The sequence below is a fragment of the Capricornis sumatraensis genome, chromosome 7, assembly GCF_032405125.1.
Source record: "Capricornis sumatraensis isolate serow.1 chromosome 7, serow.2, whole genome shotgun sequence".
NCBI lineage: Eukaryota > Metazoa > Chordata > Mammalia > Artiodactyla > Bovidae > Capricornis > Capricornis sumatraensis.
Genome location: NC_091075.1, coordinates 104567420 through 104588623, shown reverse-complemented (window position 1 = coordinate 104588623; position 21204 = coordinate 104567420). Strand labels below are relative to the sequence as shown.

Below are 21204 nucleotides of genomic sequence, written 5' to 3'. Positions count from 1 at the left end.
GAGTCAGACGTGACTGAGTGACTAACACAGACACACGCACTCAGCTTTTAGGTTGTGCATCTTATTTTTTTCAGTTGATGTGATGAAGCATAGTACAGAAATGCTTCTCAGAAAGCAAGTCCAGAGAATACCTTCTCTAGATTTCCCTTATCCCTGTGCCAAGTTTTTACTAACAACTGGCCCAGCTTCAAAAGCTCAAGTGGTATCTAACCCATTAGAACACATGACCAAAACCTGCCTACAAATCTTCACTACTTTGCCCAGCCCCATCAACACCTAGCATGCAGCTCATTCCTGAAGCTCTTTGAAGAGGAGAGCACTTTGCTGAGACTAGACAGGAACTGAGGCAGAGGAGAAAAGGGCAGAGCAGAGCCATGAAGATTATCTTGGATCTCCTTCTGCTTCTGCTCATCATCATTTATTCCTACTTGGAATCTCTGTTGAAGGTCTTCATTCCCAGGAGGAGAAAATCTGTGGCTGGGGAGATTGTTCTCATTACAGGAGCCGGGCATGGAATAGGCAGGCAGACCGCCTATGAATTTGCACAACGGAAGAGCAGACTGGTTCTGTGGGATATTAATAAGGTACTGGATTCATTCGCCCATCTTTTAAAGTTACCCGCCAGGGAGGGCCCATATAAGTGAGACGGGTGTTTTTAAAATTATTTGACTTAGCATTTGCTTATCTTGGTATTTTTCTTGTTCAAAGTGGGTTAACTACATTTTTTAGAACCTTGCTCTACACATGCATCAGGATGATTTGATGGAAACTTCACTGAGACCTTACCAGTGATTTTTGTGTCCTGATATGCTGGTTTGATAGCAGATTCAGGAGCCAGGCTACTTCCAAACTGTTTAAATTGAACTGTCACTTAATTTCTCCCAGCCTCATTTCCCTATCTCTGAAATGGGGATAACAGTCCACAGGATGCGTTAAGAACAGAGGTTAACACACTACAGCCAGTGGGCCAGACTTGCTCCCAGAGCAGCCTGTTGAGCTAGGGATGTATTTTTTAAAGGGCTGTCCAGGCAAAAACCAGATGAAAAACAAAGAACATGTAACAGAACCTCTTGGTGCCCAACTCTCACATGCACAGAACTCTAATATGTTTACCATCTGGCTTTTAATGGAAAGAAAGACTAAACAAATTACTATTTAAGTGCTTAAAACAATACCTGGCTATAGGAAATGTTAGTCATATTTAATACCCTTCCATGAAGAGTGTCAGACTTTTTCTTGGGCATTTGTTTGCTTTTTGGGTTTTTTTTTGTACTGATATTTGTAAACATTAAATTAACTACTCACAACTGAAATCTTGTATCATTTTCCCTAAACTTTTGCTTTGTTCTTATTTTAAAAATTTTTTCGCTGCGCCACATGGCATGCAGAATTCTAGTTCCCCCACCAGGAATTGAACCCATGAGTCTTGCATTGGAAGTACTGACTCTTAACTACTGGGCCACCAGAGTCCAGGGTCTCCTAAACTTTTGAATTCTGACTCGGCCATGCAAATATTCACAGAAAAAAATGCTTGCAGAATTTTAGGATAGGAAAAACATTATCCAGTTTTTTTTTTTTTTTTTTTTGGAGAGTTAGTGTTTCTAAAAATCACAGTGAGACTTTAGTTGCCATATGTTAATGTTCTTTGCCAACATGTCTAACTGGCGCCTATTTTCTTAAGACCTTCAGAAATGTCTTTTGAATTTAGAAAACTTGTTCTCTGGTTCTTTCTATTTAGTAAATAATATTACGTTACACACAAAAAATTGATATATTTTTATATAACAGATATGAGCACTTAAGATAAGCTGATTCACTTAAAAGCTATTTGGCATCAGTTTGGTCCTTGAAGAGATTTCAACACACTTTCAAGAAAAGGACAAGAGGGAGGTGGGAGGGGGTTTCATGTTTGGGAACACATGTAAGAATTAAAGATTTTAAAATTTAATAAAAAAATAAAAAATAAAAAAAAAATCAAGAAAAGGACAAGAATTTACAAATTGAGAAAATAACTGCTTGCTTTTCTCAGGTGTTTGTCAAAAAAATAAATAAATAAGTATAAATTCATGAGAAGGGCTTGATGAAATTTGAACTCTGGATCCCTCCAGATGTATATTTTTGGAGAAAGACCTGACATTTATTAAGTATTTTTTAAATCCCAATGATAAGAAGTAAAAATGACTTATTTAAGATTCTGCTTGAAGGATGGGTCACCTGGCCTCACAGGGTCTGTTTGAGCCCTTGCATTTTTATGGTTGAACATTTAAGATATTACATGATTCACTCTAAGGCTGTAAGTGTAACTCAGATCTCCTTTAACTATCAACTGTCTTTCTGTTTTGCTGGCTTCTTTTTCCTTACACACCAAGTCATATTAACAGTTTATTCACATTAAATCTGAACTGTGACAAGTGGAGTACACACCACATGCTGGAGTTGAAGCAAGCATTTTGCTTATGAAGACAAGACATTACATCTTGCAGTTTTCTAGCTCAGCATCTGATGAAAACTTAGATTACTAATAGCTCTCAACTGACCTTGACTCTAGAGATAAAAGAGTGTCATCTTGTAATCTGCAATGAACGAGATCCCAGCTAAAACCCAAATAGTGAAAGTCTTCTGACCTCCTTCTTTATACCTTTGAAACTCCTCAGAAATCTGTGAGGGACAATGACCTTGGATGAAGGATATATACTTTTTCCTTCCATACAAACCACTCAACTCTGCCTGTTATTATTGTTTTGTATTATTCGTCATCCCTACTGGAAAAGGAAAACCACCCAACACTGACTCGGAGACAGCCCCAAATAACAACCACACCACTAACATCCCAACATGCCAAATGGGCTTTCAAGGCATCTTGACTCTTCATCACAGAGAAGAGCTAACAAATTCTGAAAGGAAACAGTATAATTTTAAATACTTTATAATCTTCTTTATGAATTTCAACAGATGTCAGAACTTGAAAAGAATGCTAATTTTCCAGAAATGCAAGTCAAGAAGCATCAGGGTGACTTTATTTTAGGAAAGAGGTCTTTGAATTTAGGCTGAAAATGAGTTCCTCTGTCTCTATGTCCTGGAGTTATGTGCAAAGCAGTTACACAGATGAAAATCCATCCATGGCCTTTGCCCATTTTCACTCCAGGACACCTGAAGAATGTAATATTACCGCCCTGGAATTAGTAGCATAGTCTCTCCATGAAAGGTTTTCTCAAATAAGGATCCTTCTTCCTCCTTCCTTTCTAGAGGTTTAAAGCAGAATTGTTGAGAAAAGTCTGATGGGCAGAGGTATATAGTTTAAAATTACCACTAGTTTAGAATTTATGCTTCACTGTCTATTACATAATTGGTGCTCAACAAATATATGGTAAATATACTGTTGATTTTTGTTTTCTTCTCCATACTCAAACATCTCCCTTCATGACACCACAAAGAGCAGTATCTTTCAAGCATGTTCTTTAAGCTATGAAAATACAGCAAAACAAGGTGGAAACACAGGAGACTAATAGGAGCCTTCCTTGGCAGAAAAGCCAGGTTGTGACCTCTGCAAATTAGTCAAGCAGTGTCTCTCATGAAATTTGCTCACAAACAAGGAGGAAATTCTGTTTCAATTTGTTTTTCTTTCTTTTTTTTTTTTTTTTTTTGGCTGCGCGGGCTTTTGTTGCAGCAAGCTTTCTCTAGTTTTGGTGGGGTTTCTCTACTTGTGACACACGGGCTTCGTTGCGCCATAGCACGTGGGATCTTAGTTCACCGACCAGGGATTGAACCTGCGTCCCCTGCATTGGAAGGCAGATTCTTAACCATGTGACCACCAGGGAAGTCCTCTGAATTTTAACCTTTGAAAAAATTGAATCTCAGCTATTTTCTACCTCCCTCTTGTCTACTCACCTTTCAGAATTTATTTTTTCCCAATTACAGCATGGTGTTGAGGAAACTGCAGCAGAATGCAGAAAACTAGGGGCCACTACACACGTGTTTGTGGTAGACTGCAGTAACAGGGAAGAGATTTACAGCTCCGTAGACCAGGTGAGACTTCAGCGTACACATTTCTCCCCGTGGTTTTATGTCCCTTTACATGGAATATGAAAAGGTTCTTTATGACAGCCTAATTTAAACTTGATTTTTTTTTTAGCTTCTGCCAGCTGAGGTAGCTGTGTTTACAAGGAAGGACATACACTTTTTTCTTCCATATGATCCACTCAACTCTGCCTATTATTGTTGTTTTGTATTATTAGTCAATTTCATTCTGATCAGAAATTCAAGCAATAGTACAGAGGAAAGAACAAAGATTTATCACCAGGGGAAAGGATCATGTTCTAGTCTTCCTTTTAGTCCTGTCACCTTTACAGAAGTTCCTTTATTTTTTCCTTTAATTATTTCCTCTTTGGGATTTTACGTTGGTGCCAAACTAATCTTCTATAGAAAATGTATATTAATTATAATAACAATGTTTAAGAGTAAATATCAAATACAATGGACCAAGCATGTTGATAGATATTTTCACCCTTTAATCCCTACAATAACTCTATAAACCTCATTTGACTGATGAGCAAATTGAGATTCAAAGAGGTGAAATCAGACAAAGGTCATGTAGCTAGTAGGTGGAGAAGCCAAGATTACCCAATTAGCACTTTAAAAATATTTGGTAAGAACTGATATGTCAGACCAAGGTCATGTAGTGAGTACACATGACCTAGGTGGTGAAACTAGGATTACTCAATTAGCAGTTTTTAAATGTTTGATTAGAACTGATATATCAGTTAATCAACAGAACACTAATTTCATTTTATTGGTAAGTTACCAAAAAAAACTATGATGTACTGGGTACTGAAATTTACCTGTTAAAAAACCAGGTTATCCCAGTTTTATGACAGTGTTACCTTTGTAACCACACTTTGGGCTAATGCTCTTTTCCCCTCAAACTCTGAGCAATCTCATCAAATAGAATAACGAATCTGATCCCTGGATGATATTAGTCCCAAAACTTTGAGTTTCTATAATACATCCAATGAACTTTCTATTTCTATTCTATAATGAACCCAATGACCGTTCATTCTATTTCAAAAGGTAAAGAAAGAAGTTGGTGATGTAACCATCGTGGTGAATAATGCTGGGGCAATATATCCAGCTGACCTTCTTAGTACAAAGGATGAGGAGATCACCAAAACTTTTGAGATCAACATCTTAGGACATTTTTGGGTGAGTATGAGTCAGAAACATCCCTAGGTTGTGCGTGTCTGATAACTTCTTTTAAGGTACGTGAAATTCATAATTGAGTTCACACCCTTCTGGATGGACAACTGCATATCTTTGCCTTAAAACAACAATCATCAAATATTGGTGTCTCTGACAGAAGGATTCGTGGCATGCTGCAGTCCATGGGGTCGCAAAGAGTCAGACACAACTTTGCAGCTGAATAACAACTGACAGAAGGGCACAGGGTTCAAGGAAACACAACTCACCAGAATGTGGGCTAGTTAGTCTGTCTCATCCACCAGTACCTACACGAAGCCTGGCACGTACTAGGCACTCAAAAAGAATATTGGGTAGGCCAAAATGTTCGTACTGGTTTTGCCAACTGATGAAAAATCCGAATGAACTTTTTGGCCAACCAGATATTTGTGGCGCTTTTCTAAGGATAGGGCTTCCCTGGTAGCTTAAACAGTAAAGCATCTGCCTGCAATGCAGGAGACCCGGGTTTGACTCCTAGGTTGGGAAGATTCCTTGGAAAAGGAAACGGCAGCCCACACCAGTATTCTAGTCTGGAGAATCCCATGGACAGAAGAGCCTAGTGAGCTGCAGTCCATGGGATCGCAAAGAGCTGGACATGACTGAGCGACTAACACTTGTTTGTTTTGTTTTCTAAGGATTGTCAGTGTATATCTTTTTTGTGCTTTACAGAAAATACATATTGTGTACATTCCCTTGCAACCTTATGTCATGGAATTGTAGAATAGAAAGGATAAAGAGCTCCCTACTTGGGTTATATAGGAGTTGGAGACTATTTTAAATGGGAATCTGGACAAGGGCTACATCAGGTTGGAGCTTAGAGATATGGCTCTACAGACCTCTTAAAATTGGTTGGTTTTGTGAGAGATGGAAATGTGCCTTTGTAGAGAACTTTTATATGAATTAATCTTCCAGTGCCTCAGTGTTATTGTGGAACCTAGGACAGAGCTGGATTCCAGGAAAGAGAAGAAAGAAAGAGCTATGTTTCCTCATTTTCCCAAATCCTTTACATATGCTAATGAGAATGAATTATTATTTCCACTGAACTACAAAGAGACTCCATGCATTCACTCTCTATCAGTACAGTTCAGTTCAGTCGCTCAGTCGTGTCCGACTCTTTGTGACCCCATGAATAGCAGCACGCCAGCCCTCCCTGTCCATCACCAACTCCTGGAGTTCACTCAAACTCACGTCCATCGAATCGGTGATGCCATCCAGCCATCTCAGCCTCTGTCATTCCCTTCTCCTCCTGCCCCCAATCCCTCCCAGCATCAGAGTCTTTTCCAGTGAGTCAACTCTTCACATGAGGTGGCCAAAGTACTAGAGTTTCAGCTTTAGCATCATTCCTTCCAAAGAACACTCAGGGCTGACCTCCTTTAGAATGGACTGGTTGGATCTCCTTGCAGTCCAAGGGACTCTCAAGAGTCTTCCCCAACACCACAGTTCAAAAGCATCAATTCTTAGGCGCTCAGCCTTCTTCACAGTCCAACTCTCACATCCATACATGACCACAGGAAAAACAATAGCCTTGACTAGATGGACCTTTGTTGGCAAAGTAATATCTCTGCTTTTGAATATGCTATCTAGGTTGGTCATAACTTTTCTTCCAAGGAGGAAGCGTCTTTTAATTTCCTGGCTGCAGTCACCATCTGCAGTGATTTTGGAGCCCAAAACAATAAAGTTTGACACTGTTTCCACTGTTCCCCATCTATTTCCCATGAAGTGATGGGACCAGATGCCATGATCTTCGGTTTCTGAATGTTGAGCTTTAAGCCAGCTTTTCAACTCTTCTCTTTCACTTTCATCAAGAGGCTTTTTAGTTCCTCTTCACTTTCTGCCATAAGGGTGGTGTCATCTGCTTATCTGAGGTTATTGATATTTCTCCTGGCAATCTTGATTCCAGCTTGTGCTTCTCCCAGCCCAACCTTCTCATGATGTACTCTGCATAGAAGTTAAATAAGCATGGTGACAGTATACAGCCTTGACGTACTCTTTTTCCTATTTGGAACCAGTCTGCTGTTCCATGTCCAGTTCTAACTGTTGCTTCCTGACCTGCATATAGGCTTCTCAAGAGGCAGGTCCGGTGGTCTGGTGTTCCCATTTCTTGAAGAATTTTCCACAGTTTATTGTCACTCTCTATAGCTACACAGCAAAACTCAGTGAACTAAAGCAAGAATAAATGTTTACTTTCCTCTCACAGTTTCTTGGGTCAGGAATTTGGGGGTGCTGTGGTTTAGCAGTTCTGGCTCTATGAATTTGCATAGGGTCCACAGGGTGGACTTATAAAATTCTCATAAAATATTATTGATATTTCTCACAAAACAGAAAGCTTTTGGGAGGAAAAGAAAGACGTTTGTTTCCTATGGCATCAATATATGATGCACAATATTACAAACAGGAGATACTAAACCTAATTATGTTGCCTAATGACCATCAGTTTAGGATTCAACTTTTTCTACTGAAACTGATATAGCTACACAGGGTTTTAACTCTTCTTGTTAGAAAGCTAAAGTCCCAAACAAAAGAAATCACAAGATATAAGATTACCATCTGGAATTTTTTCAGTTCTGAAAACTCTTGAGTTTTTCCTTAATAACATTGTTGGATCCATAAAAGAGATTTTATGGATTCCCTCTGAAGGGAAAGTGAAGTGAAGTCACTCAGTCGTGTCCAACTCTTTGCGACCCTGTGGCCTATAGCCCACCAGGCTCCTCAATCCATGGGGTTCTCCAGGCAAGAGTACTGGAGTGGGTTGCCATTTCCTTCTCCAGGGGATCTTCCCGACCCAGGGATTGAACCCAGGTCTCCCACATTGCAGGCAAACACTTTAACCTCTGAGCCACCAGGGAAAGGGATATTAAGATGAGTTTTTGGCATGTGGTACACAGTACACAGCACTCAATGGCAGCTTAAACCAATCATTCCAATCATTTTTCATTTCTGTCACTGATAGAGAAGTAATCATGGAATCTTGGCACACATTTTATTTCATTGTAAAAGTTGTCTCAAAAGACATTTTGTCTTAAAAAATAAAACCACCACGGTAACAACAACCCTATATGCAAGGCAGCAAAAGAGACACAGATGCAAAGAACAGATGAAAGAGCTGTGGATTCGATCCTTGGGCTCGGAAGATCCCCTGCAGAAGGGCGTGGCAACCTCTTACAAGTTTAAAAACATGTAATACTTCTTATATATATGAAGTGGGAGAAGGTGAGGGTGGGATGATTTGAGAGAATAGCACTGAAATGTGTATATTACCATATGGAAAACAGATGACCAGTGCAAGTTCGATTCATGAATCAGGGCCACTCAAAACTGGCGCTGTGGGACAACCCAGAGGGATAGGATGGGGAGGGAGGTGGGAGGGAGGCTCAGGATGAGGGACACGTGCACCTGTGGCTGATTCATGTCGATGTATGGCAAAAAACCTTCACAGTTTTGTAAGGTAGTTATCCTCCAATTAAAAATACTTAATTAAAAAAATAAAACTATCTAGTTGGGAAATCTAACACTTGTGTCATTGTTACTTTTCTCTCTGCAATGATTCTGAAGATCACAAAAGCACTTCTTCCATCAATGATAAGAAGAAACCATGGCCACATTGTCACGGTGGCTTCAGTGTGCGGCCACGGAGTGATTCCTTATCTTATTCCATATTGGTAAGTATTACTTTCTAGCAGTGTTATATATTTTTATACTTGTAAGTATTTGCATACATCCATGCTAAGTCACTTCAGTCCTGTCCAACTCTTTGAGACCCATGGACTATAGCCCACCAGGCTCCTCTATCCATGGTATTCCCCAGGCAAGAATATTGAAGTCGCTTGCTATGCCCTTCTTCAGGGAATCTTCCCAACCCAAGGATTGAACCCGTAGCTCTTTCATCTCCTGCATTGAAAAGCAGGTTCTTTACCACTAATGCTACCTGAGAAGCCCTTTTAAGGGTTTATTAGACCTCAGATTCCAGTCTTCCTAACAGGTAATTTATTTCATTTTAAAATTCTTTTCAGAGAGCTAGAATTAAGTTTTATTCATTTTTGAGTGTTTTTACAACAAAAAATCAAATGTCTTGCAAAAATATAAAGAAATCTCATACAGTTAATTTGGATTTATAGAATATATATAGTAATTTGGAATAAACTCCTAAAAATGACTTCTAAAATAATGAAACTCATCATCATTTAAAATATTTTTAAATTTCTGAAAACTCCTCTGCACAGCAATGAAAGAAAAGAGTATAACCAAGGATGTTTCCATTGTATCCGGGAATGAGTAGATGTTTGTAAAAGAAATAAGGAACTCGCAGGCTAAGAAGCAAAACATACAGATAAGTCCAAATGAACATAAGTCTGTGCAATGGCCCTTGTGCCCAAGAAAAGCTAAACAGAGTGGCCACCGGATCAAAACATTTTCCAGTGTGCTTGTGTCATGAGAGACTGTGTGTGTGTGTAAGAGACAGAGAGAGGCAAAGAAAGAGAGAGAAAGATTGAGAGAAAGCCTCTACCATATTAAAAGATGCAGATAGCATCCTCCATGCTCTACCAAGGACACAGGCTTCCCTGGTGGCTCAGTGGTAAAGATCTACCTGCCAATGTAGGAGACGAGGGTTTGATCCTGGGTTGGGAAGATCCCCTGGAGAAGAAAATGGCAACCCACTCCAGTATTCTAGTCTGGAAAATCTCATGGACACAGGGGCCTGGCAGACTACAGTCCATGGGGTCACAAAAGAGTTGGACACAACTTAGCGACTAAACAACAACAAAACAACAGATAACTAGGATATAAAAAGAAGAAGGCAAAAAGGCCTTCAGTTCAGTTCAGTCGCTCAGTCGTGTCCGACTCTTTGTGACCCCATGAATCGCAGCACGCCAGGCCTCCCTGTCCATCACCAACTCCCAGAGTTCACCCAAACTCCATCGAGTCGGTGATGCCATCCAGCCATCTCATCCTCTGTTGCCCCCTTCTCCTCCTTCCCCCAATCCCTCCCAGCATCAGAGTCTTTTCCAATGGGTCAACTCTGCTTGAGGTGGCCAAAGTATTGGAGTTTCAGCTTCAGCATCAGTCCTTCCAATGAACACCCAGGATGATCTCCTTTAGGGTGGACTGGTTGGATCTCCTTGCAGTCCAAGGGACTCTCAAGAGTCTTCTCTAACACCACACTTCAAAAGCATCAATTCTTCAGAGCTCAACTTTCTTCACAGTCCAACTCTAACATCCATACATGACCACTGGAAAAACCATAGTCTTGACTAGATGGACCTTAGTCAGCAAAGTAATGTCTCTGCTTTTGAATATGCTATCTAGGTTACTCCTTTCCTTCCAAGGAGTAAGCATCTTTTAATTTCATGGCTGCAGTCACCATCTGCAGTGATTTTGGAGCCCCCCAAAATAAAGTCTGACACTGTTTCCACTGTTTCCCCATCTATTTCCCATGAAGTGATGGGACCAGATGCCATGATCTTCGTTTTCTAAATGTTGAGCTTTAAGCCAACTTTTTCACTCTCCTCTTTCACTTTCATCAGGATTCACTATTTGCAAAGAATCTTTTCTTTGTACCTCCTTCAATGGCATCTCATTTTCTTATTCCAGCCTTATATCAACCTCATAGAAAAATTTAACTTGCTAACATGTTTATCAGTGGCTGGGGATGAATAGGTAGATAGCTGGTTTATTGTTTCCCTGCACATCCATGCTCAAGGTTGAATTTAGTCACGAATCAAATTATTTCTGACACTGAAAGTAGTCACAGCTGTAGTTAAGTTTCACTGTAGGTTAAGGTGTCCATGCACATACAAATGTTTATTTCAAGCAGCCTCTACCATCGTAAAACACAAATCAGGATTTTACAGATTAAACATGCAATATTGTTTTAGTGTTTAGAAATGTGGAAACCCAATGTACTAATAGTTTTCCTTTTTTCTATTCCTTTAAGAAAGCAGTCAACCTTTAACTTTATTGTTCTTATTGCAATCTGGGTAAAAAATACAATTAACATTACATAGCTCCTTATAGGTAATAAAGTTATTATGCATATTACTTTTAAGTAATAGAGTTATTATGCAGTTTAATCCTCAAGACAGTCATGTATTTTATTACCAGCATTTTAAAGATCAGAAAATCAAAGGAAAAAGACAAGGTGATATGTTGGAGGTCGCACACACTAACACAGCAAAAGTCAGATGTTCACAATGAAATTAAGAAGCCAAAGTGAACTCTACATTTCAGGAGAGAAACCACTGAGGAAGTAGAGATGCATAGCGTCTCACAGAAGCTTGTTAATACAGATATTAGTTATGTAATTTTTCTAAACATGTTCTTCTTGATTCATATTTTTCTAAATAAAAATAGTAGTAAAAACTGATTAGAAAAAAGTTTAAAGATTGCATGGAAAACTACATGTAGGGTGGAAAAGTGATCAGTAATGAAGTTAAAGTTTTATTAGAATTTGTTCTATTGTTATCACTGCTACAGTCACAATTCAGTGAAATCAGATATGAAAATAGATGACCAAGTGGAAGATTTGGGGGGTTGGCTTTTATTAGTTCTCAAGCAAAATCAACATTTTCTTTTCACAGAGAGTTGGAGAATGTATTTCACTTTTCCTTAGCTAACAAGAACAGATAATTCTCTTACAGTTCCAGCAAATTTGCTGCTGTTGGTTTTCACCGAGCCCTGACATCAGAACTGGAAGCCTTGGGAAAAACTGGTATCAAAACTTCATGTCTCTGCCCAGTTTTTGTGAATACTGGATTCACCAAAAACCCAAGTACAAGGTGAGGCCAAGATCAAGTTAGGATAGAAACATAGCATGAGAAATTAGGATGAAAATTACATGAGAAATTGGTAAGAAAATTACATGAGTGATTACTATGAAAACTACATGAGAAATTCATATAAAATTACATGAGAAATTCCTATGAAAATTGCATGAGAAATTCCTATGACAATTACATGAGTAATTCCTATGACAATTACATGAGAAATTCCTATGAAAATTACATAAGAAATTCCTATGAAAATTACATGAGAAATTTTTAGGTGGGTCAACTGAGAAAATAGGGGGGAAAATGGAAAAGGAAAAGGATTTTTTTCTCTTTTTTTGTCATTTTTTTCTTATTAATGTTACTGTACTGCCTTTGTGTCTTCACTTTGAAATTAGATGAACGAAGGGGAGATGCTTTAGGGACTAGCAGGAGAGATCAGCTGCCAATGAATCCAAGCAATGGGTATTCTTTCTTTCAACATTCAACATTATCACTTTTTACTTTTTTAAATTGGAGGATAATTGCTTTACAATGTTGTGCTGGTTTCTGCCATACAACAACCCAAATCAGTCAGCCCAAATATATGTATATAGGCTTCCCCGGTGGCTCAGCAGTAAAGAATGCACCTGCAGTACAGGAGATGCAGGAGGCGTGGCTTCAGCCCCTGAGTTGGGAAGGTCCCCTGGAGGAAGAATTGGCATCCTACTCCAGTATTCTTGCCTGGAAAATCTCACGGGCAATGAGCCATGGGGTCACGAAGAGTCAGACACCACTGAAGTAACTGAGTGCCCATGATATGTATACACACCCCCTCCCTCGTGAGCCTCTCTCCCCGCCATCGCACTCACGCTCCCCGTTCCCCGCCCCAGGTCATCACAAAATGCTGGGCAGGGCTCCCTGTGTTATATGGTAACTTCCCACTAGTCATCTGCTTTACACATGACAGAGTACATATTTTGATGCTACTTTCTCAATTCGTCCTACCCTTTCCTTCCTCCACTGTGTCCACATGTCCAGCAACGGGTGTTTATTCATGTCCACGTGAAAGAGTCAACACACATGCAAGTGCTAAGAGGGAGTGAGAATGGGGATGGGCAGGATGGAGAGGTGCCTTCTCTTGGAACCACACCCCCAAAATGAATGATACCTAACATCACCTTCTCCCCTTCGTGGTTCATCTTCCTCCAATGGAGTATGGAAAGGCACAGGAATCTGCCTCATTTCCACCATCTTCCTCCCAACACCGACCACAGTGGTGGCAAAAAGTCCTCCAATATTGTCCAAACTTGCCTGATCCTAAGAATCATCATCTGTGCTTACATAAAAAGTAAACGTTCTTAGCCTCTCCCTTAGAAATTCCGACTCAGTAAACTGAAATGAGTTCTAAGAACAGGGCATTTTGTTTTGTTTTGCTTCGTTTACAACCATATCAAGTAAGTCTGGAGACAGGCTTGGAAAAACATTGACATAGTAAATATAACCACAGGCATTTGGTCACGGTTACCACCCTGTCTTCCTTTACAATGCAAACATTTCTAGAACAGCAATACACTGAATCTCTAATCCCTTGAAAGTAATAGTGTTATTTGCTCAGTCATGTCTGACTCTTTGTGACCCCATGGACTGTAGCCCACCACGCTCTTCTGTCCATGGAATTCTCCAGGTAAGAATGCTGGAGTGGGTAGCCATTTCCTTCTCCAGGGGATCATGACCCAGGGATCGAACCCACGTCTTCTGCGTTGCAGGCAGATTCTTCACTGTCTGAGCCATTAGGAAAACCCTCAAAATGATCAAGGTGAATTTCTGCAGATATATACTTTGTCTCTGGTAAGGGAGGATCAGATCATAAGAGAGGAGAAATTGGCCCTGAAATAAGAGGGAAAAAAGCAGAAAGGTGAGGATAAGGACCCTAAAATTAATACACCTGCTTCACAAATATGCCTCAATTCCAGTATACATTCTGCTACAAGTTAACAAAATATACTAAGCTTGCTAATGTGAAGTCAGTTTATTACAAGAAGGGAATTAGTCCTAAATATAGTCATTCAAAAGAGTTAACAGGGCTTCCCAGGTGGCTTAGATGCTGAAGAACCCACCTGCCAATGGAGGAGACACAGGTTCAATCCCTGAGTCAGGAAGATCCCCTGGAGGAGAAAATGGCAACCCACTCCAGTATTCTTGCCTGGAGAATCCCATGGACAGAGGAGCCTCCTGGGCTAGAGTCCATAGGGTTACAAAGAGTTGAACACAACTGAAGTGCCTTAGCGTGCACACTCACAACGCGTTAACACTCCCTTTTAAGCTCAGCCTTATTACAGTCGGACACGCCTGAGCATGCACACGCCACATGCCAGATTTGAAGCTACTGACTGAACCCCTAAACTTGCTGTGTCATCTCTGGAGCTGTAGCGAGTCCCTGGCAGTTGAATCATTAACTGAGTTAGAATACAGACGCTTAACAAGTATGCAGCACTGTATATTAGTAAATACCATGATACAACTGGGACTCTGGGCTCATTTTTCTTAAATAGGAAATGGGGCCCAATAAAAACCCTCTTGGTAAGCATTCAGGCTTAGTGTGTGCCCAGAGGACTGGGTCTTCTGGTGGAGAAGGCGAGAAGACTGAGGCTAATGCAATCTTGGGGACTTTCCTGGTGGTTGAGCGGTTACGACTCCAAGCTCCCAATGCAGGGAGCAGGGGTTCAGTCCCTGCTGGGGGAGTGAAGACCCTGAATGCTTCATGGTAAAGCCAACAAACAAAAATAATGTGACCTCAGGTGTGTGGGTTCCTAGGGTGACCCTAAGGGCTGACCCAGGCAATGCTGAGAATCTGGGGCTGGTCCCACCCAGACTCCCTGATTCTGAATTTCCTTGGCAAAGGCTGACATGTCCATATACTAAGGGCAGATTTGGCTTAGAGATGCCGTTGATAGAATCAGGTAGGAGAAATCAGGGAGGAAAGAGGCAGCACCCCATAATTTAGAAAAATATTGATTTGTATTATTCTTGGCTGGCTTGCCACTCAATGCCATGGAGACCTCGATCACACCATCATCTGCAATAAATCACATGAGAGCTCAAGGAAGGAAGTTATAACTGCCACTACCTACTTAATTCTTCTGCACAACCTTTTTATTACTAAGCCACTCAGACATCTTAATTTTGGTGCAATACTTTCAATCCATTTACACTTTAATTTCCTGCTATCACCTTGTACTAATGGGCATTCTACACTGGGCTTGTGGTTATGAATACTTCTCAAGAACTCATGTGTACAGTCTTGAGTATAAGCAAGGTCACACCCCTCCAGTTGTAACATAACACACACACCTTGCTGCTGCTGCTGCTAAGTCGCTTCAGTTGTGTCTGACTCTGTGCGACCCATAGACGGCAGCCCACCAGGCTCCCCCATCCCTGGGATTTTCCAGGCAAGAACACTGGAGTGGGTTGCCATTTCCTTCAATGCATGAAAGTGAAGAGTGAAAGGGAAGTCGCTCAGTCGTGCCTGACACTTCACGATCCCATGGACTGCAGCCTACCAGGCTCCTCCATCCATGGGATTGAACTTTCATTAAACTGTAGTACAGGCAAGTCGGTACAGTACAAAACAGTCCAGCTTTGTGGGACACCTCCACAAGAAAGCAGGTGTACTTAGTTCTAGATTTCTTTTCCTGTAGCTAACGAGCCCTGAAGAAAGATGTCAGATGTTTTCTTTCTGTCCTATGGTCAGTTCTACCCATTAGGCTTCCTTGCCTCCTCTCCTGCCCTTCTATCTAATTCCTCTCCACCGCTTTGATGTTTTGACTGAGTGAGCCATGAAACACAGAGTGGGATGTGAAAGTAGAAGACTGTGATAACGAAACATCAACATGGCATGGGGGAGGGGAGGCAGGTGGCATTTGAGCAGTGAATCCTAGAAACTTTTAAATCCTAACTGATGAAAAGACCGTTTTCCTGCCTTCATTAAATAAATAAATAAAAAGAATCCAACTTTATATTTTAAATCACAGAATATGGCCTGTGTTGGAGACAGAAGAAGTTGTAAGAAGCTTGATAGATGGAATACTTACCGATAAGAAAATGATTTTTGTTCCATCATATATCAATATCTCCTTAGCAATAGAGAGGTAAGTACAGCACAAAACACCGAAAATGCTAAAACACTGATAGAGCTATCATGATGAAGAGCCTTTCAGTTGTGAAAGTTGCCATGGAAACTCTCCATGCCAAGGGGAAACAGTTAAGTTGCCTCTGTTATTACCTTACCCAGTCTATAAAAAGAGGATGAATCATTTACTGTACTACATCCACCGTCTCCGCCCAGTCTTTGCCAGATATTTTTACATAGATGATCATATTGTCTGTAAATCAAGACACACTTTGGCTTCTTCATTTTTCCAATCTTTATGTTTTTTATTTCTTGCCTTATCACACTGGCTAGAACCTCCTGTTGCAATGTCAGGGAGGACTCATGAAAGCACACGTCCAAGTGTTGTCTCTGATCTTAGGAGGAAAGAAGTCACAATTTCACAGTTCAGAATGATATCAGCTGTAGATTTTTTTCATTTGCTCTTTATCAAGTTGAAGAAGTTCCCTTCTATTATTATTTTGATGAGAGTCTTCATCAAGAGTAGATGTGAATTTTGTCAAAAGTTTTACTGAATATATTAAGAGGATTGCTGGTCTTTCCATTTTAGTTTGCTAACATAATGAATTACACTGAGTCATTCTAAAGATTAGACTAACCCTGCTCTGTAATGTCTTTGACTTTTGGGTCAGCATAATACTTACCTCATAAACTGATTTGTAAAGTATTCTCTCCTCTTCTCCTTTCAGGAATAGCTTGTGTGGAATGGTATTATTTCTTTCTTAAACAATTTATAGAATTCCCAGTGAAGTCATCTAAGCCGGTTGCTTAACCTCTTAAACAAGAAGTTCCTCAAAGGCAGTTGCTGCTTTTAAAGTACCATATTATAGATATGCAGTAAAAACTCAAGAAGTGGAGAAATTGATTAAATGGATTCTGGTGCTGTTCCTCTGTGAACTCTTAGCATCAGGATTCATTGACATTTATAAAAAATAAGTGCAGACCTTCATATTTCGGTCTTTACTCACATAAGATTTTAAGCCAGATTTTATTAATATAAGAAGGTGAGAAGAATGGTATATATCAGTGCTTTCTTTATATTTGCATGATATTTGAACTGTGAGTATTAAAAGACACACACACCCACCAAGAGCAACGTAGACATAAAGAAAGAAAGGAAGAACAGAAAAAAAATGAAGCGCAAACCAGACAGCTCTCAGGTTATTTTCACTGACAACAAAAATGAACTCTGATGTCCAAGATTTTAAACTCAAAAACGTTCATCTTTTCTTTCATACAGATTTCTCCCTGAACGTGCCTTGGCAGCCATAAATCGCGTACAGGATATTCAATTTGAAGCAGTGATTGGCCACAAAATCAAAATGAAATGAATACATGAGCTCCAGGCTGAGATGTATGCACCTTAATGATGTGGAACTAAATTTAGAGTCAATGCTTCAAAGCTCTATTTCACATTTTTTAATACTGTTAATATTAAAAAACATTGGTTTGGCATTAGCAGTGGTTGAATGAACAAGACTAATCACCTGTCTTTCTATTTCTCAAGATTATGCATGCAGTTTTAATAGATCCATTTTTCATTCTGTGCCTCTCAAAAACTCGTATGCTTACGTAAACATACTTAAGAGGTCATTTCTCTTTAAGAGGTTTCCTTTCTTTTCTTTTCGTTTAAAGGTGGACAAAGCTACCTCCCTGAGAGTAAATACAAAAAGAACTTATTTACACAGGGATATTTGAAGACTGTTCTTAAAGTAAATCTGTAGCCTGGCCACAGAATGTCAGCAAGTACACAGTGTGAGCTAGCAATCAGAGACCAAGTTTAAGCAGATGGCTGTACTCCAAAAAAGAGACAGATTACACCTATGCAAGTCAACGTTTGGAAGCTTTCTCTTGCTTCTCCCTTTTTCATCAGCCCGTAACAGTGCTTTCTTACCTTATTCTGTTCCTGATATAGATTTTATATCCACCAAGAGTGTGCCCTCCACACTTTCTGCCCTTTTCATAGTCACTGAAAATACTGTGACTTTACAAAAGATAAGTCTCTCTTGAATCTCAGGGTATCTGAAATTTTAACCCCATGGTAACCTCTTTCTTTGTAGTTTATTTTTCCACATATTATTGGTTCAGTTCGGTTCAGTTCGGTTCAGTCGCTCAGTCATGTCCGACTCTTTGCGACCCCATGAATTGCAGCATGCCACGCCTCCCTGTCCATCACCAACTCCTGGAGTTCACCCAGACTCACGTCCATCAAGTCAGTGATGCCATCCAGCCATCTCATCCTCTGTCATCCCCTTCTCCTCCTGCCCCCAATCCCTCCCAGGATCACAGTCTTTTCCAATGAGTCAACTCTTCACATGAAGTGGCCAAAGTACTGGAGTTTCAGCTTTAGCATCATTCCTTCCAAAGAAATCCCAGGGTTGATCTCCTTCAGAATGGACTGGTTGGATCTCCTTGCAGTCCAAGGGACCCTCAAGAGTCTTCTCCAACACCACAGTTCAAAAGCATCAATTCTTCGGTGCTCAGCCTTCTTCACAGTCCAACTCTCACATCCATACATGACCGCAGGAAAAACCATAGCCTTGACTAGATGGACCTTAGTCGGCAAAGTAATGTCTCTGCTTTTGAATATGCTATCTAGGTTGGTCATAACTTTTCTTCCAAGGAGTAAGCGTCTTTTAATTTCCTGGCTGCAGTCACCATCTGCAGTGATTTGGGAGCCCCCCAAAATAAAGTCTGACACTGTTTCCACTGTTTCCCCATCTATTTCCCATGAAGTGATGGGACCGGATGTCATGATCTTCATTTTCTGAATGTTGAGTTTTAAGCCAGCTTTTTCACTCTCCTCTTTTACTTTCATCAAGAGGCTTTTTAGCTCCTCTTCACTTTCTGCCATAAGGGTGATGTCATCTGCATATCTGAGGTTATTGATGTTTCTCCCGGCAATCTTGATTCCAGCTTGTGTTTCCTCCAGTCCAGCGTTTCTCATGATGTACTCTGCATAGAAGTTAAATAAGCAGGGTGACAATATACAGCCTTGACATACTCCTTTTCCTATTTGGAACCAGTCTGTTGTTCCATGTCCAGTTCTAACTGTTGCTTCCTGACCTGCATACAGATTTCTCAAGAGGCAGGTGAGGTGGTCTGGTATTCCCATCTCTCTCAGAATTTTCCACAGCTTATTGTGATCCACACAATCAAAGGCTTTGGCATAGTCAATAAAGCAGAAATAGATGTGTTTCTGGAACTCTCTTGCTTTTTCCATGATCCAGCGGATGTTGGCAATTTGATCTCTGGTTCCTCTGCCTTTTCTAAAACCAGCTTGAACATCAGGATGTTCACGGTTCACATACTGTTGAAGCCTGGCTTGGAGAATTTTGAGCATTACCTTACTAGCGTGTGAGATGAGTCCAATTGTGTGGTAGTTTGAGCATTCTTTGGCATTGCCTTTCTTTGGGATTGGAATGAAAACTGACCTTTTCCAGTCCTGTGGCCACTGCTGAGTTTTCCAAATTTGCTGGCATATTGAGTGCAGCACATATTATTGGTACCAGAGATGTTTGGACAGCTTTGAGCTTCAAAAATGAAAGCTAATGCATGGATGCTAGGCCAGCTACTTAATACTGTACTGTGGATCTGAGAGATGGAAAGGAAAATAGAGTTGTTGTTTTTTTATATATATATAAAATAAAAAAAAAAATCTGACTCCAAGTACATCAAGGATAATCTAGTTTTCTCTGTTTTTCACTAATGCTATAGACTACTTTGGCTTAGACTATCCTCCTGTTTTATCCTGCTGCTGCTGCTGCTAAGTCGCTTCAGTCGTGTCCGACTCTGTGCAACCCCATAGACGGCAGCCTACCAGGCTCTCTCGTCCCTGGGATTCTACAGGCAAGAATACTGGAGTGGGTTGCCATTTCCAATGCATGAAAGTGAAAAGCAAAAGTGAAGTCGCTCAGTCATGTCCGACTCTTAGCGACCCCATGGAATGCAGTCTACCAGGCTCCTCCATCCACGGGATTTTCCAGGCAAGAGTACTGGAGTGGGGTGCCATTGTCTTCTCTGCCTGTTTTATCCTAAGTGAAAGTAAATGATTAAATGCAAATCATTAATAAAAACAATATTTTAAAAACAAATGATAAATATGTTGCTATGCTTTTAAAAAATAACCTCTTGTAGTTATAAAATTAAGAGTTTTGATCTCTAAGCTCTGAGCCTTTAAGCATCTTTCAGGAAGCAAGGACCTGGGTATTATCAAGCAGACAGAGCTTACAGATGCAGAAAGGGATTAGGGATTCTCCCAACTCCAGCTTCTTTGACTGTTAGGAGGTTTACACACTGAAACTTACTGAGTCCTTCGTATGTGAGGCACTGCACAGAGTACTATCGTTTTGAGACTTTTTTCCTTATTCACTTCAGTTCAGTTCAGTCGCTCAGTTGTATCCGACTCTTTGCAACCCCACAGACTGCAGCACACCAGGCTTCCCTGTCCACCACCAACCCCCGGAGCTTGCTCAAACTCATGTCTTTTGAGTCAGTGATGCCATCCTACCATCTTATCCTCTGTTGTCCCCTTCTCTTTCCTGCCTTCAATCTTTCCCAGCATCAGGGTCTTTTCCAATGAGTCAGTTCTTCGCATCAGGTGGCCAAAGTATTGCAGCTTCAGCTTCAGCATCAGTCCTTTAATATTTGTTCATGATTTTTGTTTCTATTGTTTGCCTTAAAATTAAGAACTTTATGAGTGGAAGCTTAAAATGTATTGTTATTATTTTAGTCGTTATTTATTTATTTGACTGCACCACCTGGCACGTGGGATCCTAGTTCCCTGACCAGAGATCAAACCCTGCATTGGAAGTGTGGAGTCCTAACCACTGGACCACTAGGGAAGTCCTCAAAAGGTAGTATCTTAAAAGAATGATTACAAAACTTCAAAAGAGAAATATGTAAAGTAAAAATATATAAACCTCTCCTCCACAGTCCCATTCCCTAGAGATCAGGCTATTAACGTACATCTTCCCATCTTTTTCTCATGCACATATGAGCACACATATGACAAACACCTTCTTTTACTGCATGTGTTACATTAATTGTTTCAAGATGTGT

General features: G+C 40.3%; 1 protein-coding gene across 1 annotated transcript; it reads left to right on the top strand.

Moving 5' to 3' along the window:
• Positions 1-299: 299 nt before the first annotated feature.
• LOC138081740 (17-beta-hydroxysteroid dehydrogenase 13) lies at positions 300-20806 on the top strand. Its single transcript, XM_068974822.1, has 8 exons — positions 300-584; positions 3919-4026; positions 5068-5199; positions 8785-8891; positions 11868-12005; positions 16007-16123; positions 17384-17497; positions 19861-20806. The coding sequence occupies exons 1-7, from the start codon at positions 375-377 to the stop codon at positions 17472-17474; spliced, it is 903 nt and encodes a 300-aa protein (XP_068830923.1). The 5' UTR covers positions 300-374; the 3' UTR covers positions 17475-17497; positions 19861-20806.
• The last annotated feature ends 398 nt before the right edge of the window (positions 20807-21204 follow it).

Excerpts from the sequence above, each read along its gene's own strand:
- LOC138081740 (XM_068974822.1), top strand. The coding sequence starts at position 375 with ATGAAGATTATCTTGGATCTCCTTCTGCTTCTGCTCATCATCATTTAT. Across the intron at positions 585-3,918 it reads TTCTGTGGGATATTAATAAG|CATGGTGTTGAGGAAACTGC; the intron begins GTACTGGATTCA and ends TCCCAATTACAG. Across the intron at positions 4,027-5,067 it reads TTTACAGCTCCGTAGACCAG|GTAAAGAAAGAAGTTGGTGA; the intron begins GTGAGACTTCAG and ends CTATTTCAAAAG.